The 27,985-nt window shown below is 46.2% G+C and overlaps 18 protein-coding genes across 18 annotated transcripts; 8 read left to right on the forward strand and 10 right to left on the reverse strand.

Moving 5' to 3' along the window:
- Positions 1–480: 480 nt before the first annotated feature.
- SJAG_00463 (fungal protein) lies at positions 481–1,457 on the reverse strand (the record flags this gene model as incomplete). Its single annotated transcript, XM_002171706.1, has 2 exons — positions 481–1,304; positions 1,415–1,457. The coding sequence occupies 2 exons, from the start codon at positions 1,455–1,457 to the stop codon at positions 481–483; spliced, it is 867 nt and encodes a 288-aa protein (XP_002171742.1).
- A 237-nt stretch (positions 1,458–1,694) lies between these two features.
- Positions 1,695–2,493, reverse strand: SJAG_00462 (fungal protein; the record flags this gene model as incomplete). The annotated part of the gene is made up of 2 exons (XM_002171705.1): positions 1,695–2,376; positions 2,435–2,493. 2 exons carry the CDS (start codon positions 2,491–2,493, stop codon positions 1,695–1,697), a joined length of 741 nt encoding a protein of 246 aa, XP_002171741.1.
- Positions 2,494–3,941: 1,448 nt separating this feature from the next.
- SJAG_00461 (enolase) lies at positions 3,942–5,398 on the forward strand. Its single transcript, XM_002171704.2, has one exon. It carries the CDS (start codon positions 4,014–4,016, stop codon positions 5,337–5,339), a length of 1,326 nt encoding a protein of 441 aa, XP_002171740.1. The 5' UTR covers positions 3,942–4,013; the 3' UTR covers positions 5,340–5,398.
- A 211-nt stretch (positions 5,399–5,609) lies between these two features.
- On the reverse strand, positions 5,610–6,791 carry SJAG_00460 (securin). The gene has a single exon (XM_002171703.2). It carries the CDS (start codon positions 6,742–6,744, stop codon positions 5,686–5,688), a length of 1,059 nt encoding a protein of 352 aa, XP_002171739.1. The 5' UTR covers positions 6,745–6,791; the 3' UTR covers positions 5,610–5,685.
- Positions 6,792–6,923: 132 nt separating this feature from the next.
- Positions 6,924–8,521, forward strand: SJAG_00459 (ubiquinone biosynthesis protein Coq7). Its single transcript, XM_002171702.2, has one exon. It carries the CDS (start codon positions 7,039–7,041, stop codon positions 7,723–7,725), a length of 687 nt encoding a protein of 228 aa, XP_002171738.1. The 5' UTR covers positions 6,924–7,038; the 3' UTR covers positions 7,726–8,521.
- Positions 6,989–8,674, reverse strand: SJAG_00458 (DNA-directed RNA polymerase II complex subunit Rpb4). The gene is made up of 3 exons (XM_002171701.2): positions 8,411–8,674; positions 8,244–8,349; positions 6,989–8,158 (listed from the first exon to the last, which is right to left on the reverse strand). The coding sequence occupies exons 1-3, from the start codon at positions 8,466–8,468 to the stop codon at positions 7,909–7,911; spliced, it is 414 nt and encodes a 137-aa protein (XP_002171737.1). The 5' UTR covers positions 8,469–8,674; the 3' UTR covers positions 6,989–7,908.
- A 28-nt stretch (positions 8,675–8,702) lies between these two features.
- Positions 8,703–10,320, forward strand: SJAG_00457 (Gtr1/RagA G protein Gtr1). The gene has a single exon (XM_002171700.2). The coding sequence runs from the start codon at positions 9,182–9,184 to the stop codon at positions 10,103–10,105; it is 924 nt and encodes a 307-aa protein (XP_002171736.1). The 5' UTR covers positions 8,703–9,181; the 3' UTR covers positions 10,106–10,320.
- Positions 10,262–12,249, reverse strand: SJAG_00456 (hypothetical protein). Its single transcript, XM_002171699.2, has 3 exons — positions 11,841–12,249; positions 11,762–11,791; positions 10,262–11,572 (listed from the first exon to the last, which is right to left on the reverse strand). The coding sequence occupies exons 1-3, from the start codon at positions 11,896–11,898 to the stop codon at positions 10,518–10,520; spliced, it is 1,143 nt and encodes a 380-aa protein (XP_002171735.1). The 5' UTR covers positions 11,899–12,249; the 3' UTR covers positions 10,262–10,517.
- Positions 12,250–12,386: 137 nt separating this feature from the next.
- SJAG_00455 (anamorsin family protein) lies at positions 12,387–14,076 on the forward strand. The gene has a single exon (XM_002171698.2). The coding sequence runs from the start codon at positions 12,701–12,703 to the stop codon at positions 13,628–13,630; it is 930 nt and encodes a 309-aa protein (XP_002171734.1). The 5' UTR covers positions 12,387–12,700; the 3' UTR covers positions 13,631–14,076.
- Positions 14,075–14,416, reverse strand: SJAG_00454 (hypothetical protein; the record flags this gene model as incomplete). Its single annotated transcript, XM_002171697.1, has 1 exon — positions 14,075–14,416. The coding sequence occupies one exon, from the start codon at positions 14,414–14,416 to the stop codon at positions 14,075–14,077; it is 342 nt and encodes a 113-aa protein (XP_002171733.1).
- Positions 14,417–15,042: 626 nt separating this feature from the next.
- Positions 15,043–15,459, reverse strand: SJAG_00453 (Erg28 protein; the record flags this gene model as incomplete). Its single annotated transcript, XM_002171696.1, has 1 exon — positions 15,043–15,459. One exon carries the CDS (start codon positions 15,457–15,459, stop codon positions 15,043–15,045), a length of 417 nt encoding a protein of 138 aa, XP_002171732.1.
- Positions 15,460–16,452: 993 nt separating this feature from the next.
- On the forward strand, positions 16,453–17,601 carry SJAG_00452 (ubiquitin; the record flags this gene model as incomplete). The annotated part of the gene is made up of 1 exon (XM_002171695.1): positions 16,453–17,601. One exon carries the CDS (start codon positions 16,453–16,455, stop codon positions 17,599–17,601), a length of 1,149 nt encoding a protein of 382 aa, XP_002171731.1.
- A 447-nt stretch (positions 17,602–18,048) lies between these two features.
- Positions 18,049–19,764, forward strand: SJAG_00451 (carboxypeptidase; the record flags this gene model as incomplete). Its single annotated transcript, XM_002171694.1, has 5 exons — positions 18,049–18,957; positions 19,014–19,128; positions 19,177–19,305; positions 19,361–19,608; positions 19,672–19,764. 5 exons carry the CDS (start codon positions 18,049–18,051, stop codon positions 19,762–19,764), a joined length of 1,494 nt encoding a protein of 497 aa, XP_002171730.1.
- A 668-nt stretch (positions 19,765–20,432) lies between these two features.
- Positions 20,433–21,712, forward strand: SJAG_00450 (hypothetical protein). Its single transcript, XM_002171693.2, has 4 exons — positions 20,433–20,637; positions 20,680–20,764; positions 20,935–20,988; positions 21,180–21,712. The coding sequence occupies exons 1-4, from the start codon at positions 20,558–20,560 to the stop codon at positions 21,594–21,596; spliced, it is 636 nt and encodes a 211-aa protein (XP_002171729.2). The 5' UTR covers positions 20,433–20,557; the 3' UTR covers positions 21,597–21,712.
- A 405-nt stretch (positions 21,713–22,117) lies between these two features.
- Positions 22,118–22,545, reverse strand: SJAG_00449 (cytochrome C oxidase copper chaperone Cox17; the record flags this gene model as incomplete). Its single annotated transcript, XM_002171692.2, has 3 exons — positions 22,118–22,240; positions 22,327–22,430; positions 22,477–22,545. 3 exons carry the CDS (start codon positions 22,543–22,545, stop codon positions 22,210–22,212), a joined length of 204 nt encoding a protein of 67 aa, XP_002171728.1. The 3' UTR covers positions 22,118–22,209.
- Positions 22,546–22,713: 168 nt separating this feature from the next.
- Positions 22,714–26,597, forward strand: SJAG_00448 (RNA polymerase II transcription termination factor). The gene is made up of 3 exons (XM_002171691.2): positions 22,714–22,926; positions 23,003–23,103; positions 23,454–26,597. Exons 1-3 carry the CDS (start codon positions 22,779–22,781, stop codon positions 24,228–24,230), a joined length of 1,026 nt encoding a protein of 341 aa, XP_002171727.1. The 5' UTR covers positions 22,714–22,778; the 3' UTR covers positions 24,231–26,597.
- Positions 24,218–26,455, reverse strand: SJAG_00447 (chaperonin-containing T-complex theta subunit Cct8). The gene is made up of 5 exons (XM_002171690.2): positions 26,283–26,455; positions 26,193–26,232; positions 26,013–26,134; positions 24,735–25,901; positions 24,218–24,655 (listed from the first exon to the last, which is right to left on the reverse strand). The coding sequence occupies exons 1-5, from the start codon at positions 26,403–26,405 to the stop codon at positions 24,467–24,469; spliced, it is 1,641 nt and encodes a 546-aa protein (XP_002171726.2). The 5' UTR covers positions 26,406–26,455; the 3' UTR covers positions 24,218–24,466.
- SJAG_00446 (complexed with Cdc5 protein Cwf15) lies at positions 26,594–27,680 on the reverse strand. The gene is made up of 2 exons (XM_002171689.2): positions 27,595–27,680; positions 26,594–27,545 (listed from the first exon to the last, which is right to left on the reverse strand). Exons 1-2 carry the CDS (start codon positions 27,607–27,609, stop codon positions 26,793–26,795), a joined length of 768 nt encoding a protein of 255 aa, XP_002171725.1. The 5' UTR covers positions 27,610–27,680; the 3' UTR covers positions 26,594–26,792.
- Between the last annotated feature and the right edge of the window lie 305 nt (positions 27,681–27,985).

Raw genomic sequence — 27,985 nt, forward strand, 5'->3', positions numbered from 1 at the left:
AAGCGACAAATGTTACGGTGCCCGTAAATCAGAAGCTGTACTGGTGTAGGAGTGTGTGTATAAGCAGAAAGACAAACCGTGTGCGTTATGAGTGTTCGGTCGCAATAGTGTCCTGAATAGATAACGATGACGATCCAAGTGCGATAACAAAAATGATACAATTGGTCAACACCAAAACCAAACAGGACAACATTTATAGTTAAAAACGGCGAAACGTATGCCGATCTGGGTACAAGTGGCGACGACAAGGGATGTAAATTGTCGCTGCTTGTACAAGGTTTCCTAACTCCGTAGTACCATTGAACCATGGGGCCCTGCAAGGACACTTAGCGGTGTTTGCTGCTTGGAATCAAATGTTGAAGCCATTGTGAGCCGCATCATGCTTATCACGTTGGTAGATTGCGGCGATATATCACAAAATCCGTCAATAGTTAGCCTCTAGGGGTCCGTTATTTACGGATGAGTATTACGATGCGCTTCCTATCGAGCATCGTTTTGTTGATGAAAGAGAAACGATGATATGTCACTCCATGTGGTTGCCGTGTACAGTTTTGCGACGTGGACAGATGTCCGCGTTTTCCACACAGGCTGTGTTTTTTGTGATAAGTCGAAAGGTGGCATAGCCTGTTTATGTGTGCCGGAAGCCAATGCTTGTAGCGGTATGAGAGTCAAGACCATCCGTTGTATAACGTCAAGAACACTGTCTTTTTCACCGATAAAAATTCCAACTTTGGCTTGAAGCAAACAGTACAAGTCTGTTAGTGAATCGCCGACGTAAACACTCTGTAAGGCACTTTTTTGGAGCTTTGTGAACACGCGAAGTTTATCTGTCGCTGTGTGAATAGGCTCAGAACTGCCGTATGGACTCATTGCACCAGTCGCGATGCCGGTAGTTGACTGTAGAAGAATGTCGTTACAATGAATGTAAAACAGTTCAGGAGTAAGGGCTGCTTGGGAACATAGCGTGTGTCTGATGAGCAGGGCTGACCAATTTACGGAAAGGATATGGAGCTTTATAAGGCCTGACTCAAGATATGGTCGCAAGGAGGTGATAAACTGGGTAAATCCAGGCCGCAACTGTATGCTTTCGGCAAGTTCTTTGATAGCGCGTTCGCCAACTCCTTCAAAAAACCGACTTTCCGTGATACGCTGAATACTCGCACGTTCAACGTTGTCGAATGCATCCAAGTAAGTGTGTAACTGACCAAATGTTGCTGGTTGAATGTTGCTTACGGACTCCTTTGCAGCAGCATAGTCCTTCATGTACGCATCTGATAACACTTTCCACTCATCAGGCTTTCCAGCTAGATTTGCTAAGGGGAGAATTGTATCTTAAACTGTGTGAATTGGTAATCCTAAAACTGTTGTTTGACAAATGTTGTTTTAAACGCAATACAACAATCGAATTACTTACCATGTAAGGTGATAGTTTCGTCAAAATCCAACACGAGTAACATTGTAATATCGCTACAACGATCGTAGAGAGAACTGCAGGATTGAATTCGCTGAAGGCAGATCTTTAATGTAACGCGCTGAAAAGTAGACTTCTACCGAGACTTGACCGCTAGCATATAGCCGTAGTGACGACATGCGGTGTTTTTGCAACTCCAAAGCGATTTCCCCAATCATGTAATTATGTAACCATGAAGGCCATAAAACATAGCATTAATTGTCCATAAGAGCTCATGAACGCACTATTCTCCATGTTTTTCAACGGCTCGCGGTGCTGATAATTTATGGTGCGTTATTTCGTCCAGCACAAATGTGTTCTGAAGAAATTGGTGGGTTCTTCGTTGGAGAAACCGAGTCGGATTCGTGCGAGGAAATTTTGGAGTAAAGGGTGAATTCAAATGTTCGCTGAATGACGATTGAGCCAACAGTGATAAGTGTTCCCATTCTTTTGGGGTAAGAGGTGCACGAATGCGACGGTAGCATTCAGAATAGCAACGCCAAATTTTGTTTGCAGCATTCCTGGGAGGAATGGTCTTGTCAGCAATGATTGGCTTTGACATTCGCATGGGAGTATTACGAATAAAGCCTAACCGATGGTTTTGTTTGTACACCCACGCAAGTAAGGGAGAAATGTGAGGCAAACGCGTCCGTGGTTCGCTGGGAAGCAGAGTTATAGGGCTTTCAGTACCAGGAGGTATGACCGAAAGTTCACGGAGACGTTTGTGTTTCAATGGCCCTCGTTGGCCATACGCGTATTCGAGTAAGTAAGAACAATGATCAACATGGCCCTGTCGCGACTTTTGTAATCGTTTAACGAATTGGAGAATACGTTTCTCAAAGCTGCTCACTCGTTCTTGTGTCCATTTTGGGCGATTTTGCAATGCGCTGCGAAATGTTTCTCTAAAATGGTCGCGTAAATAGGACCTGCGGTGAGCGCGTTGTTAGATCGGTACAACGCTGATGAAGCAACACAGTTGCGTACCTAGCTAGCGGATCCCAAAATGCACGTATCTCCTTACAGAGAGTGCGATACAATTGCATGAGATTACGTTGAACAACACAAACTCGACGAGTCTTGATGTGTTCTCAGAGCACAACGCAAAATAACGAGACTTAATAGGTGGGTGTTGGTGGTGGTTGATGTTCGAATGAACAAAACGGAGCGACCCCAACGGTGAGAAACCCGAAAATGAACAGTGAGAAAAGCAAGAATGGCTACAAAAGGATAGCAAAGTCAATGGGTAGATCTTTGTGATGATGCACAAACCAAAAAATAATTTAAAAAAGTTTTATTTTTTACAGTATTTGGAGATCAACCAAAAGAACTGCATCTCAAAAATTCAGATCAAAAAAAAAATTAAATAAAATGTAAAACAAATTCCAAAAAAAATTAAAAAAATTAAAAAGGAACAGAAAAAGAATACCAGTAAGAAATCACCAAAAAACTAGTGAAAAAGTTTGAGATACGACAGCCGCATTGACTATGCACTTTAAATTGATGAGGTAAAGAATATTACCTTCCACACCATTGCAACAACCACCAACACCCTACACTAATGAGATGGCGTTCCTTTTTATACTCTTTCGCATCATCATAGAAGTCCGTTTTTGGAATAGCCATTTGAGCGTTCTCGTGATACGAAACTTGGGAACAATAATGCATTGTTACTTCATTTATTCTTTTCGTTCTCAAAGAACCTACCTAAACACTACGTAATGCATAGACTTTTAAAAATAAAGTTCATAAGTTGTTAGCGGATAGGCTTGGGACCCGTGGAGAATTCCTCATACCAACGTAGATCCCACGTCATGAGAGACTTTGTAGTTTCGGACTTGGATTTCAACTGATAAGCAAACATGCCTTTTAGTATGAAGAGCAATTCATGCGTAATTTTGATGGGAAATCGGAAAATATTAGAAAATCCAATTCCCTTTCTTGAATAAAATAATTGTCCATTGCGTGTTCCGATGTTCTGGCGACACCGTGCCTTTGTTCGACCGGTTCAGCACGTTGTTTGTCGCATTTGCGATAAAAGATCGACTGCAGAAATACTCCCTTCCTTCGGATTAACATCGAACTGCCGTTTCCCCATGCACGTCACCCAATGGGAGAAACTGTCTTCGTCAGACTGACGTAAATGTATCGCTCGTCAGCAGGATATTTGCGTGACAAAAACACTCCTGAGGGGCACGTTACCTCAGAGAAAACACATAAGCGATAAAATGCGATAAGTCTTACGTGTATTGGTCAATTCGTAAAGAAGGTGTACTTTACGCGATAGATAGTGCGCAGTTCAAGCACAAGCCGACGCTAAAGCGAGCGGAGGAGTTCGGAAAAATTATCTGCGACACCTTCTTCGCGAGAAAATGCGCAATCCAGGGCATGCGATGCGGCACCCAGCCAGTCCATCAAGTGTCTTGCCGAGCTTCCACGCGTTTCTGCGATGTTCCGAATGACGCCCCGTCGGCTTCGAGGCCTGCTCGGAAAAGCTATAAATACCAGACTGCCCAGCACGTATCAACCATCAAGGAATACATTCAATCCTAACACAACAACAACAATGGCAATTCAAAAGGTTCAAGCTCGTCAAATCTACGACTCTCGTGGTAACCCCACTGTCGAGGTTGACTTGACCACTGAGACCGGTGTCCACCGTGCCATCGTCCCCTCCGGTGCCTCCACTGGTATCTGGGAGGCTCTTGAGCTCCGTGATGGTGACAAGACCAAGTGGGGTGGCAAGGGTGTTTTGAAGGCCGTTGCCAACGTCAACGAGATCATTGCTCCCGCTGTCGTTAAGGCTAACCTCGACGTCACCAACCAAGCTGCTTTCGACAAGTTCTTGATTGACCTCGACGGTACTGAGAACAAGTCCAAGTTGGGTGCCAACGCCATCTTGGGTGTCTCCATGGCTGCCGCTGTTGCTGCTGCTGCTCAAAAGAAGATCCCTCTCTACCAATACATTGCTGAGATCTTCGGTACCAAGCAACCCTTCGTTCTCCCCGTTCCCTCCTTCAACGTTTTGAACGGTGGTTCCCACGCTGGTGGTGAGCTCGCTTTCCAAGAGTTCATGATTCTCCCCACTGGTGCCCCTACCTTCTCTGAGGCCATGCGCTATGGTTCCGAGACCTACCAAATCTTGAAGAAGATCGCCAAGCAACGCTATGGCTCTTCCGCCTCCAACGTCGGTGACGAGGGTGGTATTGCTCCCGACTTGCAAACTCCCGAGGAGGCTCTTGACCTCATCAACGAGGCCATCAAGACCGCCGGTTACGAGGGCAAGATCAAGATTGGTCTTGATGTTGCTTCCTCCGAGTTCTACAAGGACGGCAAGTACGACGTTGACATCAAGGTCAAGAACCCCAACCCCGCCAACAAGCTCTCCTTCGAGCAACTCGGCAAGATCTACGCCGACCTCGCCAAGAAGTACCCCATTGTCTCCATCGAGGACCCCTTCGAGCAAGATGACTGGGATGCCTGGACTCATCTCCAAGCCTCTTCCGACTTCCAAATTGTCGGTGATGACTTGACTGTCACCAACGTCAAGCGTCTTTCCAAGGCCATTGACAAGAAGTGCGCCAACGCCCTTCTTCTCAAGGTCAACCAAATCGGTACCATCACCGAGTCCTTGAACGCCGTCCGTATGTCTTACGAGGCCGGTTGGGGTGTTATGGTTTCTCACCGTTCCGGTGAGACCGCCGACACCTTCATTGCTCACTTGACTGTCGGTATCAACGCCGGTCAACTCAAGTCTGGTGCTCCCTGCCGTTCCGAGCGTTTGGCCAAGTACAACGAGCTTCTCCGTATCGAAGAGGCTCTCGGTGACAAGGCCATCTACGCTGGTGCCAAGGCTGCCAACTACATCAAGGCTGCTGCCGCCAAGTTCTAAACGTCTTAACGTTGTAACGGATTTATAGAAAGCAAATGAATGTCTTTTTTGATATAAAAGTTGTATACTGGTTGAGGTGTGATTGTGAATAGTTTATTGTGTGTGATCGTTTTTGGCTGTAGCTGTTTCGTTGTGGTTTCTTTGGTTGTGATTTCTTTGGCATGCTTCTTGTGTGTTTGCTAGTCTTAGGGCTTAGGGTTGGTTATTCATATACTGTTTGTAGTCGACTGCCTTCGGTACGACCTCTTCGCTATGCCATGTGCCGACAGAGCTACGATTGTTTCTCACCTACTCATAATTTCCCTTTACCTGTAACAATACATTTTCATTAAACATACATATGCAATCACAAAAGACCAATATCCATGGCCCAGGGATCCATTGGGGCTGCGAGAGTCGAGCGAGCACGAGTGGGGGCAACGCGGCGGGAAGGACGGTAAGGAGCGGAGCGTGAGGTATTTGTGGGGGTATGCGAGTGTGCAGACGAGGAATAGGCGGGGGTAGAGCGACGGACGTAGCGGGAGCGAACTGCATGCGTCGCATGCGGGATGCCAGGGCGTAATGAAGAACTCCGAGGTCTCTGAACGGTAGCGGGGGTAGAAGGTGGGGGGAACGTGTCGTCGAGGAACGGAGGGCGAGCTGTGGGAGAAGTAGAGTGGAGGGAACGGCCGACTTTTAGCGACTTAGGAGAAGTCAAAGAGTCGGCAGCGTTCACAGCAGCAGCAGCAGCCGTCGTTGCATCGTCCAGACCCTCATGGTGCTGGAACACCGAGAACTTGGACGTGGGGACTGTGGGGGTTACGCAAGACGGAGTCAGAGAGGCCGACGAGTCGAGACTCAGCACGGAGCTGCAGCTATTGACGGCCGATGTGGGGGTCATGTTCGATTTAACAGTGCTCTCCCGTTTTGCCCCCACTCGTGTTGGTCTCCAGACATCGATGGTGCTCCAATCCATGGCATACTCGTCCAGGCCAAGGTTGGCAAGAGGAGACGTGGGGGCACATGGGGGCATGTATTCGATGTCGTCCTCGGGAGTCTCAGTGTGAGTGACCTGAGGAGAGGAAGTGAGTCGTTTTGTACGCTGTTGCAGCGTGGAAAGCAGCATGCCAGGAGGCGTCTGCAACGCAGATTTCAGCGTTGGAGTTGCTTGAGAAGCAGCACCAAGTGTCTCAGGAGCGTAAATGACCTTGTCATCTTCGGCTGTGTCTTCGTGAACGACAATTGCACTGGTAGCGTTGGATTTGTGAATGTTTGTGTTCTTTCCAGCAAGAACTGTGCGGCCAGAAGTGAGCCTGGGTTTTCCATTCGTGAAGAGGGGCTTCTTCGTTCCAAACACCCTCCCGCCATTTGAGGGCTTGCCCAGCGGTGTTACCGGGATTGAGTTTTCTTTTCCAAATGAGAGCATGGAGAGGGCAGGACGAGTGCGGTACCCAAGTAAGAAAGCACCTTAACGCGGTTCTGTGAAGGACGGTAACAGAGTTAACGATATGTAAAAACTATTGTAATACTTTTGTTGTGAAACGCTGCGTAGTTCAGTAAAAATATAACGAAGTGTTACATAGTACTACAAAATGCAGTACAACTCGTCTACCCACGCTAAACGCATCTAATCTGCCCACCGGCCATCCTCAGTGTGCCAGAGGCCCCCTTCCCTTCAGCTCCATACAATTCATTACACATTGTCCTTGACTGCACATTCATGTTTGCCCTTAGGAGAAATTCCATTGTTACAATTCAGCGTATCTTTCCCATTGCGGCGGCCGTCCGCTACGGGAGCTCTACAACAGCAACTGGCGCCTATGGCACCCATAACACACCTGTCGCTTCTAATGAGACTCTCTCTCGAGAGGACAACAAACTGCTTGACCAAGTGATCCGTGTGGACCATGCTGGTGAGTTGGGCGCCAACAGAATTTACAAGGGTCAGCACTTTATCCTGCGAGTGACGAACCCCAGAGTCGCACCAACCATCCAGCATATGTGGGACCAGGAAAAGTACCACCTTTCCATATTCAACAAATACTGTACGGAACACAATGTTCGTCCCACGGTTCTTCGTCCCCTATGGGACGTTGCCGGATTTGCACTTGGTGTCGGCAGCGCTTTGTTAGGCACGCGAGCCGCTATGGCTTGCACAGAGGCTGTAGAGACGGTTATTGGCGACCATTACAACAACCAAATTCGTGAAACAGCCCATCTCGAGGACAAACATCCAGAGTTCTCTAAACTGCGTGAGAAACTTGCCGAGCTACGTGACGATGAGCTGGGCCATCTGAATGCTGCGGTAGACGACTGGGAAGCTCAAAAGGCCCCTGCCCATGGACTGTTCACGAATGCAATAAAGCTTGGTTGCAAAACTGCCATCTGGTTGTGCAAAAGGTTCTAAGCAGCAATGGACAGACTAGCCTTCGTCCATGTCTGGCCAAGTGGTTGTTCACCTCTCCCATCTTCAGCTGTGTCTTTTTCGTTTCTTATGTTTCTCCCGTTTAGTACTTTCGTTTTCATTTTCAGTTTCTTTTCTTTTCGGTTCGGTTCGTTTCTTTTTTTATGTCCTTAATGACGACGCTTCTTAATCTTGGAACTTGCGCAGTGTGGACAGTTCGTCCAAGATGCCTTGCAGACTTTCGTCTGAAATTTTAGTTGCCAAACTGGGAATCAGTGTACGAGCTTCTTCTGCGTCTTCACAACACAAAGTACCTAGTTGAGCACGCTCAAACTTGTGGAACCGGTTTCCTAGAATACGTTCACAAGCGTATGTCGCTTCTTGCGTCTTAAAACGCGCAAAAATGTTGAAGTACTCCATTGTTTTTTTCATGACACTGTTCGAGTTTCGTCAGCGTCTCTCCATGTGATAAAAACACGCAAAAACGCCATCCACCGTTTTAGAAAGAGCGCACAACTTACTCTGTCATAGGAACCTCGCCTCCGGTTTCGCGTGAACGCTGAGCCAGCACGGTTTCGACAAGAATCTTTGCTTCCGAAACGGTCAACATGTCTTCGTTTTCAAACTCTGTATCTGTATTAATAAATGATCATTTGTAATGTGTATCAGTACGCAAAGATGTTCTCACCTGGTCCCAATTTCAGTTGGCCAGCGTCTTCCTCCATAACCGTTTTTCGGGAAGCCATTCTGAACAGTAATGACGATTCCTAACTATAAAATACAACGAAATATTCAATGCTTCGACAATAGAGCGCGTTTTTTACGCGTTTTCTTGTGATTTTTATCAAACTAGTGTGAGGAATGTGTGAAATACGTGTACTTGGTAGAAGGCAGGTGCAGGGGCGGACGTTGCGACGCGTGTCGTCCGAAAACAGCAAAATAAGGTTATGAAGGCGACGCGTTTTGCATTTAAGAAAAACACCTCCACCAAAAAACAATACCACGCTACCCTGACGCTGCCCGTGCCGAACCACACCGTCTGTCTACGATAACTCAGCAGGCTCAACCTCTGCGACAGCTTCCTACCGATACCGCATACCTTGTAGGCATTCACAAGCGTAGTCAACCATAGTTGTTGGACACCGGGTGGCATTCACGAATCAAATCACACACGAACTCACACGTTTCTGTATTGGTGAAGCGTTTTTCTGGGCATTCTCTTGTACATAAACCAACTTAATACGTATTTGAGGCTAATCTCTCTTTATTTTCTTTGAATCTTCTGTGTTTTTTTTTATTTTTTTGGTCCTGAAACGTTGTCTGCTTGAGCCAATTTTAAGCCGACTTTTCTTTTTGTAATTAGGTCTATTTATAAGCGCACACATACACGCTTTCAGCGCTTTTCTTCATTCTTCATTTCTCGTTAACGTGTTCGTAACGGTCAAAATCACGTTCAACAATGCGTAAAAAGGTTCTACTGATGGGCCGCAGCGGCAGCGGCAAGAGTTCCATGCGAAGCATCGTATTCAGTAATTATGTGGCCAAGGACACCCGCCGGCTGGGTGCTACAATTGACATTGAGCATTCTCATGTACGATTCCTCGGTAATCTTGTTCTCAACTTGTGGGATTGCGGTGGACAAGAAGCTTTCATGGAGAATTATTTGACTGCTCAAAGGGATCACATCTTCCGCAATGTTCAAGTGCTTATTTATGTTTTCGATGTCGAATCTCGCGAGTTTGATCGCGACTTACACGCGTTTGAAAGTTGTCTCGAGGCTACTGTGACCAACAGCCCAAAGGCACGCGTGTTTTGTCTTATCCACAAGATGGATCTTGTGCAGGAGGATCTTCGCGACGTAGTGTTTGAGGAACGCAAGGCTATTTTGATGGAAAAAAGCAATGTGCTTGAAACAACATGCCTTGCTACGTCTATTTGGGATGAAACCCTATATAAGGCTTGGTCAGCTATCGTTTACACGCTCATCCCAAACACTCCTACCCTCGAGTACCATCTGAAGGCTTTCAGTAAAGCAGCGGAGGCAGACGAAGCTGTTTTGTTCGAGCGTACGACATTCCTTGTCATTTCATCTTACTCATCAAGCCGTAACGTTGCTACCGACATTCACCGATTCGAGAAAATCAGTAACATTGTGAAACAGTTCAAACTGAGTTGTAGCAAAATGCAAGCTCAGTTTACATCGTTCGAGCTTCGTGGCGGGAACTTTTCTGCTTTCATTGTTCCATACACAGATGACACATACATTCTGGTTGTCATATCTGATCCCGAGGTCGAGTCTATGACTACGTTGATGAATATTACTCGTGCTAAGAAACACTTCGAAACACTTGAAACCGCAGATTATTCTATGCGTCCCCATTAATGGCTGTTCCGTGTTGCCGTCCTCTAATTATTTTGTACTCCGAAGCATGCATGTTCACGTTCAAGTCCTTAAGACACTTGCTTCAAGCAATGTAACGTTCACCTGTGCTGTTTTCTAATCCTTTCCCCATTTACACGCCTTTTCATGACACTCTTTTATATTGCTGCTAATTTTATTTCATTGAATTGTATAGTGTACAAAATTAGTTCCAAATACTTACTCACAGTTCGCCCGTAGTTTCGTGTTTCTCTTTCAACAGAATCTCACACACACAAACGTAGAGAACGACTTAGACTGGTTTGTCTCTTTTTTTTTTCTCATTTTTTCAGCCGTTCCCTCTCCCGATTCCCCTTTTTTTTTTCAATCTTTTTCGTTGAAGTGAAACACAAGTAACAAATCAGGCATGCTTTTGTTATAATGAAATAAAAATAGGAGTCGCTCCTGACGCTGTAGAAGATGACTCCGAATCCTGCTTTTGCTCACCTTGCATCTTTTCTGCACTAACAGCCCCCTCTTTTTTCTCTGTGCTTTCGAGCTCCTTAGGGGGATGGTACAAACGACATTTTGCATTGTGACATGCCCCCTTGAGCGCGTACTCCGTGCATTTCAGAATGTGTTTCATCTTGCAATGGAGGCCGTTTTCACACATTCCATATTCGGAAAAGTCGGGACACACTGGCACACTCTCGTTGTAGTGGACATGTGCATATCGACATACAGGATTCGTGCACTTACCTTTTAAGAAATAGCGGCAGGCTGGTGTCCGCTTTTCATCTCTGTCGTGCGACAAAGAGCACTGCTCTCCATTCGGGCAATTACCACTCAAAAACCTCGGACACACGTATTTATGAGCGGGATCATGGACATACATGCACTTGCCTCCCTTCGCACAATACCCTACCATGTTATAGTAACGACAGTACACACTGTAGGGTGACGTACCAACAAACTTGTACATGGAACGGTTCATGAGCACATACGCGCGACCTTCATGGTATATATGCTTGGGAAGCTGAGCAAGAGTGTCCATGCACTCAATAAACTTAGGATCCTTGTCGTTTATGATAAAAGGTAGCTCCTGAATAGTGAGAAGGTGGTTGTTTGGATCGGTGAGCTTTTGCTGAGTCTTTTTCTCTGCAACTGCTTTCCGTTTTTCGTTAAGTTTTGCACGAGCAGTTTCCATGCTGGCTTGCCTCGCCTGAGCATCTTGCTCGTAAATACTTTTGTGAATAAGTTGCATGTGACGATCTTTCCGTGCAACAAACATCGACGCCTCCGTAGCGTCCTCCGACATTGACGAAACATCGTCTTGTGTTTTCGCTGCAGCGCCCTTGATAGACGGAGACGGAGGCGGATTATTGACAAGCGTTTGATTTCGTGATGTGGACCAATGTGAAAGTTTTCGTTTGCGCCAATTCGTGGAATTTGCGCCGTCTGGCTTCTGTGCAGATTGGTGATGAATTTGTTCTTTTCATGAAAAATGTGTGTTAAAAAATAGTTCGCAAACGATGTATGAGAAAAACAGAAAAAAAGACGTCGACACGAAAGCAAGCACTTAAAACGCGAACAAAAGAGCGTGCGAAAATGCTAATGTAATACCAGCAGGGAACATGTATTGCAGTCACAGTCAACATGAAACGCTTTTTCCTAACGTACCTTGAGAGTATTTGTACTTGTTAATGGCACCTAATACAGCCTGTTAGTGACAATTCCATTACAAATTAAAAACAATTACCAGCTAAGGAAGCAATTTGCTCCAACAGCTTTTGCTCTTCAGAATTTGTGCCGGCCATAATTATATATATACGCGTTTCCAGTGCGTTATTACGTGAACAGAACGATAAAAGCTAATGCCACCCAAAAAAGAGAAAACAGAAAAACAAAGAATTAATCAAAGAAATAAGAAATTACAACTTGTGGACAATGAAAGAGAGGAATACAGGTCAGACGAAGCCACAGAACCTGTTCAACAAATCCTGTTGTGGTCGCCAAGGAATTAGGGTGTTTGGTAGAGGAGAAGTTCTCGCCCTCGTTCTATGGTTCATCACAGCAGCAGACGAGCAATACGTCATAGATAACCTTATATACGCGTACATCTTCAAATGAAAAACGCGTCGCGTGAACCGAAACGAGTTGCGTAAGTGACACAAGGGGAAACGATGGAAGCAAAAACTGACGACGACCTTAATTAATTTGAAACGAATTGATTGTTGTCAAACCGTTCGCAATGACCTTTTTTTTCGTTCTACTTCCATACAGCAGTCGCACAGATAGCTACTATGTTCGCCATATCACCACCACCACCACTACCACCAAAGATTATTAGGTAAGCAGCGTGCTAATAATATCAGTGGCAGTCGCTTTCACCAATTCCCGAGCCTGCTCTTGCCACCAGTCCCGTACCTGCTATTCCTCTGAGGGTTAAGCTCTGCTGCGAACTGCTACATTTTTTTCTGTACACATCGTGCTAAAAGGTTCTTGGTGCTAGAACACCCGTTCTGTCATTGGCCAGAAACTGAATTAGGAACCGGAAGACTTAGGAAGTCATATATTTTTTTTTGTTGCCGTACATTTTCAGTTTGTTTTACTTTCACTATGACTACGACAATCGTCTTGGCTTCCCCGAATTACGCTGCAAACGAATCCAAGTTTGCTACTTCCTTGGCCAAATTCCAGGCGAATTCTACGGATGCCAGTCATCAGAGGGACATTCATATGATTGACCGCATTGCTGGTAATTTGGCATCTCTTACTGTCAATGCATACGATCGTGGATTGTTATTTTTGGATGAAAGCACTACGTTAGAGGAAATAAAGGCTATCCTGCCAAAACTGTTTGCTGCCGTACATCCTGGAGCTGCTCTGAGTGTGGACGGAGTGTTTGCAAAGGAGCTTGCCGATGCTTTTGAACGTGAATCGTTGTTGGCTGGTTGGATGATTGAGTCAAAGGGCCCGTTTGTTCTTCGCCGTCCTGCTCAAGTGGAGGCTGTCCCGTTGAAACTCAGTACCAAAAAGAGTGCAGGTGCATCTGTAGGTGTCAAGCTGGACTTTTTATTTAAGAAACCCGAAAAGCAGAACACACTGTCGAAGAACGATGTACTGAAGGCAGCCCAGGAAGAGGAAGAAGGTGAGGACGATCTGTATGATGAGGACGCTCTTGTAAGCGACGAAGAAACTCAACTCGGTAAGGATGTCCTCGCTCCTCCGTCTACTTGTTCGAAACCCGGTAAAAAGAAGCGCTGCAAGAACTGCACATGTGGCCAGCGTGAGCAGGACGAAGCAGAGGCGGCTGCGGCGTCTGCTGCTGCTCCTAAGGCTGTCAAACTCACCGATACAATGGAGATCGATTTTACCGAGCTACTGAAGAGCAAAAATGCTGTATCCAGTTGTGGAAGCTGTTACTTGGGCGATGCTTTTCGCTGCAGCGGCTGTCCTTACATCGGGCTGCCCGCCTTTAAACCTGGTGAGCAAGTTCTTATTTCTGAAAACCGCGACAAGCTTTCCTGGATGGCTGATGATTTGTAAAATATATAGGATTGGAAAAAAAAAGAACAACTAAATATATATCAAAAAAGGGCATGGTTTTACTGTTATCATAAAGTGTCTCGGAGTTACCAGTGTGCCATCGTTCCAACCGTCCAACTCGGAACCATTGGGAGGAAAGACACCCGTCATTTTTATTGCTGGTCAGTTTTGTCTATTGTTGTTGTGTGTGTTTGAGACGGAGAAATCTTGCAGCTAAGTGTGTTCCGTTTCTCTCACATTGCGTTGCTTCATAACCGGGGAACGCTACCCCTCCGATGTGTCACCGTTCTTGGAAGCGAGAAGACGTGTCTGAAGCGTTTCCTTCTTCCTTCATTTCTCGTTGTAATAGCTTGATCAATTTCTAATAGTTAGTACTAAGAAAAAAACTGCTTAAGTGGAACCAGGAGCAGGATTCGGTAGTAATTGGTACCTTTAGCAGTAAAGCTAAAAAGTAGCGATGCCGCGTCCGGCATCTGTATCCACGGTCCATACCTGTTGGTCATGAATCTTGTGGGTGAGTTTCACAACTTGACTTTCTCGTTTTTGCAACACGTCTTGAGCCTCTGCCAACTGGCTCTCAAGCTTTTTTTGTGATTTATGTTGACGCTGAACGGATTCACGTAGTTTATTTAATTCATTACGCTGCTGTTCGTAGAGAACGAACAGTTTGTAAGGGTCGATGTGTCCATCCGGGTTCAGAGCCTCAGAAGGACACCTGAGACTTGGTGACACAGGCTCACTGCTGGTTTCCTCCTTACTACTCGTCCTCTGCTCGCTAATGTCCATGTGGTAGGTGTTGAAGTGGCAAGCAAGCGGTAGCTCAGAACGGCCGTCTAAGGGCCGCGCCCATTAGTTTGTATGGAGAGCAAGAAGTCTCTAAAAACAGTAGTCATCCACGGAAATAGAAACGTAGCCATACCGTAATAACCCGAGGTTTAGTCAGGTGGTCGAAACGCTGAAAAAACGTTACAGGGAGCATTGTAAGAAGAAAGAAACACAAACGGCACTGGCAACGGCGAAGTAGCGGAAGTATGAGAGAGAAATTGTCCCAAGCATTCCCATTAGACGAACAGAACATCTAATGGGAATGCTGCAACTTGCAACTGCCTCCACGTTGCCAGAACCGTCCACGTCTCACTCCTCCAGCAACCCCTCCGTCTCATTTCATTTCATTACGGGCTAAGACAAACCCTAAGCCTACATAGCGAATAATACAAAGGTTTTCATCTTAGAGAGAGTAAAAGTACAAGTCCATCGCTGGAGAAGTAATAAGTTACACGCAGCCGCTGTGCAATTGGATACAGGCCTTTATACAGTCTTTTAGGCAATGAGCATGCAATGGCATCCGGTCAGAACCGTATGCAATTCTACTGCAGACCCATAATTGTCAAAGAGGAATCGCAGACAACATTCTAATAGGAAGCAAGCTTGCCCACATACGCATCCTTCTGCAGGGCCATCCAGACAATACTCATGGTCGACACGATAATGGGGCTTGCTAAACCAGGTCCCATAGCAGTTGTGCGGAAGGCCATCCATTCAAGCAAAAAGTGGAGACAAGCAATGTAGTAAGTAGCTTGGCACAAGAAGTACACATGAGGATCGTTCAAATGGAAAGCACCATACAAGCGAACGACGGCACTCGTAAGTGTCCAGATACCGAAAGTTCTGCCTTGCAAACCATTCACCTCGTTCGTGTTACTATACACTCTCTTCGTCAACTTGGGTGTAAGGAAGGACTGCACAGTGTTGAACACGGCCGTAAGGCCAACAATGAACATCCACTTGGGCAACAAGCCAGCAGGCAGACTGTTGATAATTGAAAACATGCTTTTAGAAGAGGTTAGAAGGTGGTGTGTAAAAGGAAGGTGCGCTTCTGGCGCTATGGGAAGGCTATATCCGTAATTAATGCGCTCGTTAGACCCCTCTTTCCCCAATAAACATGCTATATTAGTGTTCGGAGCGGAGATGTGTGACCCTGATGCTCTCCCGGGTCAGGAGGTTTGGCACCGACAAGACGAAATAGAGCCAAACTTCGTTTCTCACCTCCACACTACACTTAGCTTGCAATAAACGAAGATCCACATATCGGCAAACGCATCATCACACTCTGCGACGCCATAGGATGGGGTGAACAAAGAAACGTTTCACCGTACGCGAATTCGTGTAATAGAGCTTCTGCAATTTACACGTACAGCAATCGCGTCCTAGTATACGGAGATACGCGCGTAATGCAACAGCCATCCGCGCTTTTTCCGTTTCGTTCCCGAGGAAATTGTACGGAGGGCCAGCCAGCTTTCCGTAATGCTGTTCTCTCACCATTGCGCGAGCCCGCTTCCTTTGACGTATGAGCCCAGCACCAGATTGCCAACGTTCGCTCTCTTTGTTCCACGCTATTCGGGCTCACCGAGAAGTAGCGAGAAAGCACGAGAGATAGACGAAACGACCTCCTTTGGCGCGCGCGTATCTGTCTTCTCTCCTATCCACGAGCAGTGATGTAAGGTAATGGCACCCATCGCGAAGATGACATCATCAATGACGTTCGATTTATGTCATGACTTTTGTGGAGAGCCTGAGATGCATGGTATTGTGTGCAGGAATGCAAGGTTTAGACGAGAATTTGGCGGCCTTTTATAAACAAAGAGAGGACAATGCAACGCATATAGTTCATGAATATAATGCAGAATGTCTTTGTTAAGCATACGGAGGCGAATTGCCACATTGTTCGTGTATTTTTTTGGAACACTTTCTAGAACGATTGATGTGTGGCAAACTATATAAGGCGAGCAAGTCTCCCCGAAACCCAACGTGAACATACTACCATGCAGATTTTCGTAAAGACACTCACTGGAAAGACCATTACTCTCGAGGTCGAGTCCTCGGACACGATTGACAATGTGAAGAGCAAAATTCAGGACAAGGAGGGAATTCCTCCCGATCAACAACGTCTTATCTTCGCTGGTAAGCAGTTGGAAGATGGTCGCACGCTGTCCGACTACAACATTCAGAAGGAATCTACTCTCCACCTGGTGCTCCGTCTCCGTGGTGGTATGCAAATCTTTGTTAAGACCCTCACGGGCAAGACTATTACGCTCGAGGTTGAGTCCTCTGATACGATTGATAATGTTAAGAGCAAGATCCAAGACAAGGAGGGCATCCCCCCTGACCAGCAACGTCTCATTTTCGCTGGTAAGCAATTGGAGGACGGCCGTACTTTGTCCGATTACAACATTCAAAAGGAGTCCACTCTCCACCTGGTGCTCCGTCTCCGTGGTGGTATGCAAATCTTCGTTAAGACACTCACAGGCAAGACCATTACGTTGGAAGTTGAGTCGTCCGACACCATTGATAATGTAAAGAGTAAGATTCAGGACAAGGAGGGCATCCCCCCTGACCAGCAACGTCTCATTTTTGCCGGCAAACAGTTGGAAGATGGACGTACTCTTTCCGACTACAACATTCAGAAGGAATCTACCCTCCACCTGGTGCTTCGTCTCCGTGGTGGTATGCAGATTTTTGTAAAGACCCTCACGGGCAAGACTATTACGCTTGAGGTTGAATCCTCTGATACGATTGATAATGTTAAGAGCAAGATCCAAGACAAGGAGGGTATCCCCCCTGACCAACAACGTCTCATCTTTGCTGGTAAGCAGCTGGAGGACGGCCGCACTCTCTCTGACTACAACATCCAGAAGGAGTCTACGCTTCACTTGGTTCTTCGTCTTCGCGGTGGTATGCAGATTTTTGTTAAGACGCTTACTGGAAAGACTATCACCCTTGAGGTTGAGTCTTCGGACACGATTGATAACGTTAAGAGCAAAATTCAGGATAAGGAAGGAATTCCTCCCGATCAGCAGCGTCTTATCTTCGCCGGTAAGCAATTGGAGGATGGACGTACCCTCTCTGATTACAACATTCAAAAGGAATCTACCCTTCATTTAGTGCTCCGTCTTCGCGGTGGTTACTACTAGGTTGCCTGCCTTTTGTTAATGCTTAAACTGTCAGTGTAAGAATTTATTATTTATTCCTTTTGTGGATGCGAGTAATCGACGAGTAGATTTACGTAAACGTATGTGCATGATGTGTTAAAGAAGGCGTGGGCATGGGCGCAATTCTTGAAGCTGATTCTTAGGGGTGACATCTGTTTCCTCGAGTGCAATCATTGCTGTGGTTCGGCTAGGCGGGCTAGGTCCAGCTTTACCTTCGGCCACGTAATGCAGCGCTAAGCCGTGATTGGTTAGATACTAAAAGAAGACCATTTAGATATGACGTAATCAATAGCTTATTTTCATTCTCAGCTTCGAACAAACTTGACAGGAGCCAACACTTGCCTTTTTTTGAAAACAACGACTTGGGGACTTTCATTGGAAGGAGGAGCTCACGATCATAGATCCAAGGAGTTCAAGATGTTGCAATTCATGTTAATTGCCCTGCTGTGGGGCTCACACGTGCAGCCTTCCTTGCAGTACATTTTACCTCAGTCTGTATTTACTAGTCCAGAGCTGCCCGTAGATGGAGAAAACACGTTGAAGGAAGAAGAATTTAATGAACCTGTTGCTTTTGCAGCGAATGTACCGGAGTATTTTTCGCAATACGCGGACGACACTGTTGTTCGCGTTTTTTTGGATTCTCGAGAGGAAAAGGGCGTTTTGATGAACGAGCTTTCGGGTTACAATCTGGATGTCTGGAAGGATGAGGGAGACGAAATTGATGTTCGTATTCATCGCGACGGTCTGCCTCGTTTGGAACGCGAAGGCTGGAAGTTTACGGTCGTCATCTCTAATGTCACAGAAACACTTCTTCGCTCCGTCAGTCATGAACATGAGCGTGAACATGAGCGTGAACATGAGCGTGAACATGAGCATGAACATTTTCATAACGGTGCTGATAATGACAACTCTGATGACGCGGATCCTGCATTCACGCCGTCTCCCTTCTCATCTTATGACAGATTTTTCTCGGATTATCAGCGTTTGGAGAGTTTCAACACCTGGATGCGACTTCAAGCATCCCTGTTCCCAGACCTAAGTGAACTTTTCTCGCTGGGAACAAGTTCTGAAGGCCGTACCATCATGGCATTGCGTTTGCACGGACACCGTTCACGCCAGATTCCCGTGAACGAAAAGCGCCCCGCCATCGTCGTGTTTGCCGGTGTGCACGCACGAGAATGGATTGCGAATCCTACAGTCGTTTACGCTGCCCAACGCTTAATGTCCTCTTACGACTCAGATCCTCAAAGTCGACGTCTGTTGGATTCGTTTGATTGGATTTTTGTGCCTGTCGTTAATGTCGATGGTTATGAATACACCTGGACCAACGATCGTCTGGTATGCTTTCGTCCGACTGTTTGCCCTTGTGCCAAAGTTACTAACTTTTTCTGTAGTGGCGGAAGAACCGTCAATCCTTCAACTATTCTTCATGTGTTGGTATTGATTTGGACCATAATTTTGATTTTGCTTTTGACTACAGCAAACGCGCTCGCAACCCGTGCAGTGAAAGTATGTACTTTTTCCGTTAACGCGATCTTTTTCCCTAACGTTCATTAGTGTACCAGGGCAAGTATGCGTTTGAAGCACCTGAAGCGGCCGCTTTGGCCAAATTGCTGAGCGAGACATTGCCTAACTCCGGTTACTACACAGCTGGACTCATTGACGTACATTCTTACTCTCAGTCAGGTATGCTATTTCAAAAGTTACTATTATCCTTTTACTAACCAAAATGCACTTTTAGTCCTTTGGCCATACGCTTCTTCGTGCGACATTGTTCCGCGTGATGAAGAAAACTTTGAGGAGCTCGCCATAGGAATGGTGAAAGAGCTTCACAGCGTCCACCATCATGTCTACATGTACGGACAAGCTTGCACGAGTGCTGGTATCTATTCCGAGTTTGAAGAGACTGGAACAGCCCTTGACTGGAGTTACGAGCTTGCTGGTGTTAAATGGCCATACGTCGTCAAGCTTCGTGACACCGGTAATTACGTAAGTTGCTTGGTGAACAGGATGGTTTGCGTTGAATTGCTTATACTAACTACTTATGAACAGGGTTTCCTTCTCCCCGCGCATCACATTATTCCCACCGCCGAGGAGTTCTATGCCATGCTGCGGTATTATGGCGACTTTATATCACAATTTTGAGCAGGGAAAGCAGTAAGAACCCTGCACGAGATCTCTTGTACAGTAATAGTAATGGTTGAAAGAGGAGGAAAGATGAAGATGGAGGGGGAGAGGGAGAAATTGGAGGCATAAGGATAAAGGAGGAACGCACACAGAACATAAAAGCATGAATGAACAGGAAGCTGGTATTGGCGATTACACTACTCTACAACTAAGCTACATTCAATGGAAACATCCTCATCACATCGTCTGAAGCAGCAAGGCCACTACAGTCGATAAGAAGGGGAATTTTACACGTCAGAATACACCAGCTGCCCTACACGATGGGACCGTCCAGAGGACGAGAAACCCGAGGTGTAAGAGATCATCGCTGAAGAGGGGAGGAATAACCCAAAAGAGTATGTCCTCTCCCTCCCGAAGAAAGAATTGTCTCACTCTTCGGGCAACGGTGCTTCCAATCATCATCCGTGTTGAGTTCTGTGGCTAGGTTAGGAAACCCAAGCCGGACGTATACTATAGAAATGATCCTATGGAGTATCGTCGATGGTTTTTCGTGGAGCAAGTCGTGCGCTTTTATAGTGATTCCGTGTGGGGAAGAGCAGTCACAGTGTGGGGGTAGTGGAGGAGACAGGGACGCTAAACTGTGTTGTACGTCGCTAAACCGTTTACCGTGACTCACTCCCTCACACAATGTCTCTATAACGCTCTTCGACTAACCCCTTTATCCACAGTTACTGCATCCCAACATGCCTCGTTATCCACATCAATTCACTTCTATACTCTTTCTGCCCAGTAGAATTCATATTTCCTCGCAATGGCGACAAAGGTCCATGTGCAGCACAAGGACGTTCACCATAACCTTTCAGTAGACGGCTTTATCCAATATACACCATGGTCCGCCAACCTTCTTGTTTCATTCCGACTAACAGTTACTAGTTACTGTGAAGAAAATATTTACCAATTAGCAAAACTGTTCGATGGACAAGGACAGGTTGTTTTTATAACTACGAAAACGAAAACGGTAAGAACAAAAGTGTGATATGAACGGTCATAACGATGCAAATGTTGTGTGTGTTGTGTGTCTTGAATGCATGTTCGTAATATGGATGAGTGTGTGTGTGGGAATGGAGGGAGACCATATCTGTGTGCATTGAAAGAGCTTCCAGAGCTAACGAAATCGAATTAAAACAGACGCCTATTTGGGAACAGAAAGTGGGAAAAGAACCTGATGGATTGGTTGTTTGGGTAAGAATAAAAAATAAAGACAAACCAGAAGATAAAACGGTAGCAAAAAAGAGACACGGGGTGGGGAGGGAAACCGAGTTGGCAAAGACGAGCCTAGTAATCGTCCTCGTGGCTCAACGTTGCAAGATCTCGTCCCTTCTGATGGTGGGTCTCTTTATTGTCATCGTTTAAATCATCACTAACAAATTAAGGACTACCACGTCGTGTTTCTCAGTCGTGGTACAGACAACAACGACTGGAACGTATGGGACTTTGACAGCAAGTTGCCATTTCCGACGACGTGGAGTGAGTATCGATACAAAGCGTTAAAAAGGGTACAGCAGACGTACGAGGGGAATGTCCTGGATCCGGATTCACCCTGCCTCGAACGTTGTTTCCGTGTCGTCTCGGCCAAACAATATCTCGACCACTTCAGCAGCGATCGTTCACACATGAGAACAGAAACAGGCGACTGGCTAGCTCCACCGCCATTATACCCACCCATTGGTAAAGGAAGAAGCAGCAACTTGGAAACGTATTTGGACATGCAAACCCACATCGAGGATTCTGTGTTTGGTCGAGTGCATGATGAGGATTCCATAGACAGCATGCTTTTCACGTCTTGTTGAAACAGTCGTGACAAATAGGTTCGTTTTCCCTACGACCGTCGACTTGTGAACAAAGTGAGCAAACAACACGACTACAAACACAGCATTCGCGAGAACAAATAAGACACATGTTTTGAGCACATGCTTCACACATACTCACACGTAGAAATGTGGAACTTTTCCTGTAACAAACGTGGCAGAATCGCAGTGACAGTGTTTGGCGCGACGCGTCTTGCAGACTGGATAATGCCGTTTTAGCTCGCGTACCGGTCAAGCTGGGCTCCTCTGGCAGCATGGTACGACTCTTCTTCGTCCGTACATCGTCACCAGCGGTTTTTCCATCTCCAGCACCGGCAGCAGAAAATGTTCGTTTGTCCACCATCTTGCGTGGTTGGTAGCAGAAGGACGTAGCAAAGGCAATTCCATCTGCCTTTTAGGATTACGGAGTCGTAGTGCAGTGTGTTATAATAAATGGAGGGCAACTTAGCGAGCGAGACAGAGGCTACTTTGGCGCTCGCTGGTTTACGGTAGATAGATTACAGTACTGTAAAGAACATTGTTAATGTTGTTAACGCACAGTGTTCGTAAATCGTTACATTTCATTAAACAGCCTTAAGGTCTCTGCTACACATCACTAAACCTCATAGCCATACTGGGCCATGCACCTAGTACGCGAATTAGCACTCGTCGACAGAAGAAACACGAAAACGACCGTTGTGCAGCTGCACGCTGTTCCGTCTTTGCTACGTACTTTCTGTGCGCCTCAATCAACTTGGCACACTCAATGGGACCATTTTTTGACTCAAGCAAACACGCGTCGCGCGCCTTTCGGGTTTCGGGACATGCGCAACAAGGCTGTATGGACGCCGTTAGCATAATTGCACGAGAATCCACTCAGTACCTTTGGTTTTTCTTCCTGTTCTGGCTGCTGAACAGCGCTAGCATCGCTGGCAGGCATTTTTTCTGACATGGTTCTGGTTGAGTGATCAGTGACGCGCGGACCCTGGCATCGACAATGACGTCGCAATAGTGCGAACGCGTGGGGGCTGTCAAGGGGTTTCTGTGGGATAAATCGTTCCTCCCACAAACCCCACTACACCCCACACTCCCACCTTGGCCGCCACATGGGCCCTCCACCAGCAGGTGCAGCAGCAACGCTCTTGGTATTTCAGCTTGGTCAAATTCAACGTTGCCGCTACTCCCATGTCGCTTACGCCAGAGGCCGTGGAAGCCAAATTCGCGTCTCTTAATGATACCCAGGACAGCATCACAGGCATCGCCCACTGGGTGATGTTCCATAAGCGTTATGCTAACGAAATCGTTCAAATTTGGCTTCAGACTTTACACGAAGGTATGTGCGAATTGCCTGGAATTACAGCTGCAAGGAAGCATGAAAACTTGAGAAATGTGTGTGTTGACTGGTATAGCTTCTGGAAACAAAAAACTGTTGCTGCTTTACTTACTTAACGAGGTCGTACAGCAGTCGCGTGTAAAAAAACGCACGGAGTATATTGATGCAGTTGCACCGGTAAGTAAAAAGAACTACTACATAAAAACAAATTGGGTCCGTGGGCCAGATACGGTGGATATACTTGGGCTGGCAGAACACCATGAATTGTTTGAATTGTGTGGGCAGCGTAACAGTTTCGGAGGATTTGGAGGACTCGGAGGACAAAGTTCCAGGGCAATGACTGCAAGAACAGAAACCGAATTTGATTCAAAGCGTGTTCTTGGGTCCCCCTTGTCGGGACAAGTATTCCTCCATCCTCCATGGATATTTAGAACTACAGATCTCACCTACTCTCCCCAGTCCTTACGCCCCTTCTTCTACAAGACCCCTCAATACTTGCCTCGAAACACACCTTTCTAACAATACAGTTCGTTGTCGCTTCTGTCTCCTCGGCTTACCATTCTGTGCCTAGTGCAACAAAAACGAAAATAAAGTATGTGTATGACATTTGGTGTCAACGCAATATCTTCTCCAAAGACATCCTTAACGAAATGAACAAGTCATTTTCCAATGCAAATGCTACATATGGCCAAAGCTTTGGCCCGATGGGACCACTAGACTGGTCGCCCGTAGCTGAAATGTTAATCCAAACAAAAATATTTGGCAAGTCTGCTTCTACAACGAAGACGGCTGTCGATGCTCTCTGGGGCTCTTTAACACAGGACGGTGCCTCCGTGACTTCTGCTAGTAAGGAACGGCGTGCCCAGCTTGAGACAGCCATTCGAGCTTGTCAGGAAGAACACAAAAAGAGTATCGAAGCTCGGAACTCCTTTATTGAAGCTTTAAACTCCATTATACTCGATCAAAAAACTCTCACCGAACAAGAAGACGCTAGTGTGCGCGAACTTGACGAGAAACTTGCTTGTCTCACCGGAGCCAGTAGCGGCAATGCTGTGGGTGCCACATCGGGAGATGATATGGCTGCCGCTACAGCAACGGCACCTACGGCTACTGTTCCTGAAACCTTACAAACCCAGCAATCCCCCTCGGTGTCACATCAAGAACCCGAAGAACTGACAGAACCCGGAGCGAAGTCAGCATCGTTCACGCCGCCCATTGCCAACGATGTACTAAGCAGTCTCGATAATCTTGATCCAAGCATACGGGCCCTTTTGGAGAATGGATCCCTCAATCCTAGTATTTAAAACCCAGCAACGTCTCGCGCGCTTTCACTCCAAAAAAGCTTTCGTGTTAAATGACTACCAAACACCCATACGTCTCTGGCTTTGTATCGTAAATGACCTTTTGTATAGAATTCTATCTCTCTTGAACCTATTCTCCTGCGTCAAATTTTTTGGAGTAACCGTCCGCGGTACTCTTCATTACTGAAGCATCACTGTGTGTAACTCATGTCCTACCGCGAAAAATGTGTCATCACTCTTTAGTCCTCGTCCCAGTTAGGGTTGGGTCCAGGAGGCTTGGGACCACCGGCAGGCTTTGCCATTACGACTTGGTCGACACGAAGTACCGTAAGCACGGTTTCTGTAGCAAGCTTCAGAGCCGAGGCCTTGACAGACAAGACATCAAAGATGCCGGCTTCGCGAACATCGATAGTTCCGTCATTCTCACACTAGAAAGATATGTTAGCAAAAAGGGAAACGAATAAAAAAAATCATAGCTTGAACACTCCCCCGCAATAAACGACTTACATCAACGTCAACACCAATGGTGCTCGTTTCATTGTTTTGGTGAGCAGCGTAAAGTTTGCTAACAATGTCTGTTGCCTCTAAACCAGCATTTTCCGACAAGGTCTTAGGAACAACTTCAAAAGCCTCAGCATATTGCTTAATAGCGTGTTGGTATATGCCAGGCGTCCGCTCGCCCAAAGCAAGCAACCGTGAGCATAACTGCATCTCCGTAGCACCTGCACCGGGGACAAGACGGTTGTCCTTGATGAGAGCCTTCACCACGTTCACAGCATCATCAATGGAACGCTCCACATCCTCCAAAAAGTTTTGCGTAGCACCACGAAGAACGATGGTAGCTGTCCGTGTAACATCGTCCGTTTGACGGAAAATCGTTACCCGGTCTCCTCCAATTTCGCGCGTTTCCACAACGTCGATAGAACCCATCTCCTCAGGCATGGGCACACCCAAACGAGCCAAAGGCGTAGCACCAACAACGCGACACAAACGACGGAGTTCGAACTTGCTTGGGATACGGATGACAAGAATGTCATAACGGTTCAAGTAATGCAAGGCAAGTTCGCCGACATTGGCGCCCGTGACAACAACACGAACACCAGCATCATGAATTTCCTTGATGTGAGACTCCATCAACTCCTCTTCACCCTTTGAGAAATCGAGCATTTCCTTGGCGTTGTGAAGAAGAACTGTTCCCTTCGTCTCGGTTTGTGAAATGTCAATGGGACAGGAGAAAACGGCGACCTTTGACTTGCTGGCCTTTTTCACAGTACCTTCGGGTTCACGAGGGAAAACCATTCCCTTGACAACTTGGGATGATGAAAGATTGTTGCCCATAATCTTTACAACGCGCACGTTATCGACATTGAACTTGGCGGGATCCTTAGGCATCACCGTCAACACAGCCTCAGCAACAAGTTTGGCCAAAAGATCTTCGCGACCATATTGTTTCGAAGCGATGCAGCTGCGAATGGCGGTCTCCAAGTCATCGTTGCTTTCGACCTTATCAACCTTTTGGACAACGAGCTTTTCAATGATTTCGCTGGTGTTTTTCCAGGCAATCTCGTAACCCTTGGAAATCTCAGATGGATGCAAGCCAAGGCGAAGCAAGTTTTCAGCACGAGCCAACAATTCGCCAATGAAGACAATAACCAAATTTGTGCCGTCTCCGAGCTGAACATGTGTTAATAGAAGGAAACAGAGCATGCGACTTGTCCGTTTCTTCAACCCTCCTCTTGCAAAGAGCGTATCGATACAAAATGGGGATGAAACACAGGGACATACCTCATTTTCTTGTTGCTGACTGGCCATCACGGCAAGCTTCGCAGCAGGGTGAACGACCTCGAGTTCACGAATGATGGTAGCAGCATCGTTGGTCAAGAAGGTTTTGTTCAAATGGTTGATAACTTTAATTTGAGCGTGTTAGAGAATGAACGTTTGTTTTCAGTAGAGTCAAACACATACCAATTTTGTTACGTCCATTAGGACCCAAGGACGTTCTAGTCTGCCAAAAATGTTAGAAACCACACTGAAAACGTCCAAAAACGCGCGTACGATTTCTGACAATTCACGAATCGCGTTGCAATTACGAATAACCGCATCTTCAACACCTTGCATGACACGGTATCCCTCACGGAACAATTGAGGGCCAGAGGCCTTTGGTACACGAAGCGCCATTGTGTAAAAACAAAAAGGAACCCGGTTTTCCTCTTTTAGGTAGAGGGAGAGAGGAGGAGTCCGTTCACACTAGGAAGACGTGGGATACGGAAATGTGTTGGGGATCCTTATTTTAATTATTGAGTTCGTACGATGGGCAACGAGGTTTGTGTACAAAACAAGACATAGTAATAGAAAAGAAGAATTGGCAGAGGTGTGGGGAATACGGAATGGCTATGGGTATGGACTGGTTGGATGAATTCGTGTATGTGCTTCATAGTTACAGACCAACAAAATAAAAAAATATCATAACCTATTAGATAACATGGGTAAGGAGCAGTGTAGTTTTGGGTTTCAGCATATGGGAAATGGTGAATCAGCTTTCGGGTCGTTTCGAAAAAACACTATTCAGCGTACGAAACGAGCCATGAACTTTTTGTGAAAGTCGCTTCGGAGCATGTCGTTGACAAACTCCTTTGGACGTTTTTCGTCTACTCCCTTGTGTGTATTCCGGAATATGACATCCTCGTCCCAACGACGCTTTACGGCAAAAGACTCACCAGCTGGTTTGCTTAGCAAAGAGTTGCTCATAAGCATCTCTCGTTCTCTTTTTTTCTGCTGTTCTTCTTGCGCTGAAGCCTCTTGACGGGCTTGTTCCTGACGACGTTCTTCCTTAATTCGCTCTAGTTCACGCAAAAGCTGCTCTTCTTCATCCTCGTCGTCATCGTCGTCATCTTCAGAGTCGTCACTGGAGGAAGAATCCGAAACGTGCTGTGTTTTCTGTGAAGGACTTTTTGCTTCGATTTCATTCTCTGACTCAGAATCACTGCTGTCTGTGTCGGCGTCGATCTCACGAGTGCTTTCTAAAATTTCAGCAAACTTACTGAGCTTCGTTGTGGAAATCGTTTCATCTTTAACGCCTTCAATTGCCTTTAGTGTTTTGTTCTTGAGGATATTAGGGTTTGGTTTTCCGATTTTGGCATAATGTCTTGCTTCTGCCTCCAGCAAATCTGCACGAAGATCGCGTTTTTGAATTTCGTTTTCAGTTCCCTGGGAGGCTTGTCGATATTTCAGCTTCAAATGAGCGGGAAGGGCACGACTGGCTGTAATCCGTGTAGGAGCCATTTCGCTCCTTCCCCTTGCGGGATCAATTTGAGGTCTCTTTACTAATATTAGTCATCAGAAAAACCGGGATTTCATAATCACTTACATGAGCAGTCGTCATTCTGCCGAATTAGTTATATCTGACAATTATTGTGTTTTCGTGTTTTTAGCTGATATACTTGGTTCAGTGTAGGAGAAGTCGGTGACCTGAACTGCGTTAACATTCGTTGTGTGTCGTAAATCTTTATAGTGTTTTCTAGCGTATGGCAAGGAGACATTTCATAGTAGCATATGGCAAGTAAAACAACAAAAGTTATGGAGGACGAGGAGTGATCGCTAGAAGGAGCTCATCCAAAAACCATTTTTAAGTGGTGTGAACTGGTAGAATGGCGAACGACTGTCCGGTCAACAGTGACAATTAGATTACTAGCTCTTCTGCTTGTTTAGGGTTTAGTCTTAGGGTTTAATGAATTTGCCTATATCGGCTACGAACTGGT

Source organism: Schizosaccharomyces japonicus (genome assembly GCF_000149845.2).
Source record: "Schizosaccharomyces japonicus yFS275 unplaced genomic scaffold supercont5.1, whole genome shotgun sequence".
Classification (NCBI taxonomy): domain Eukaryota; kingdom Fungi; phylum Ascomycota; class Schizosaccharomycetes; order Schizosaccharomycetales; family Schizosaccharomycetaceae; genus Schizosaccharomyces; species Schizosaccharomyces japonicus.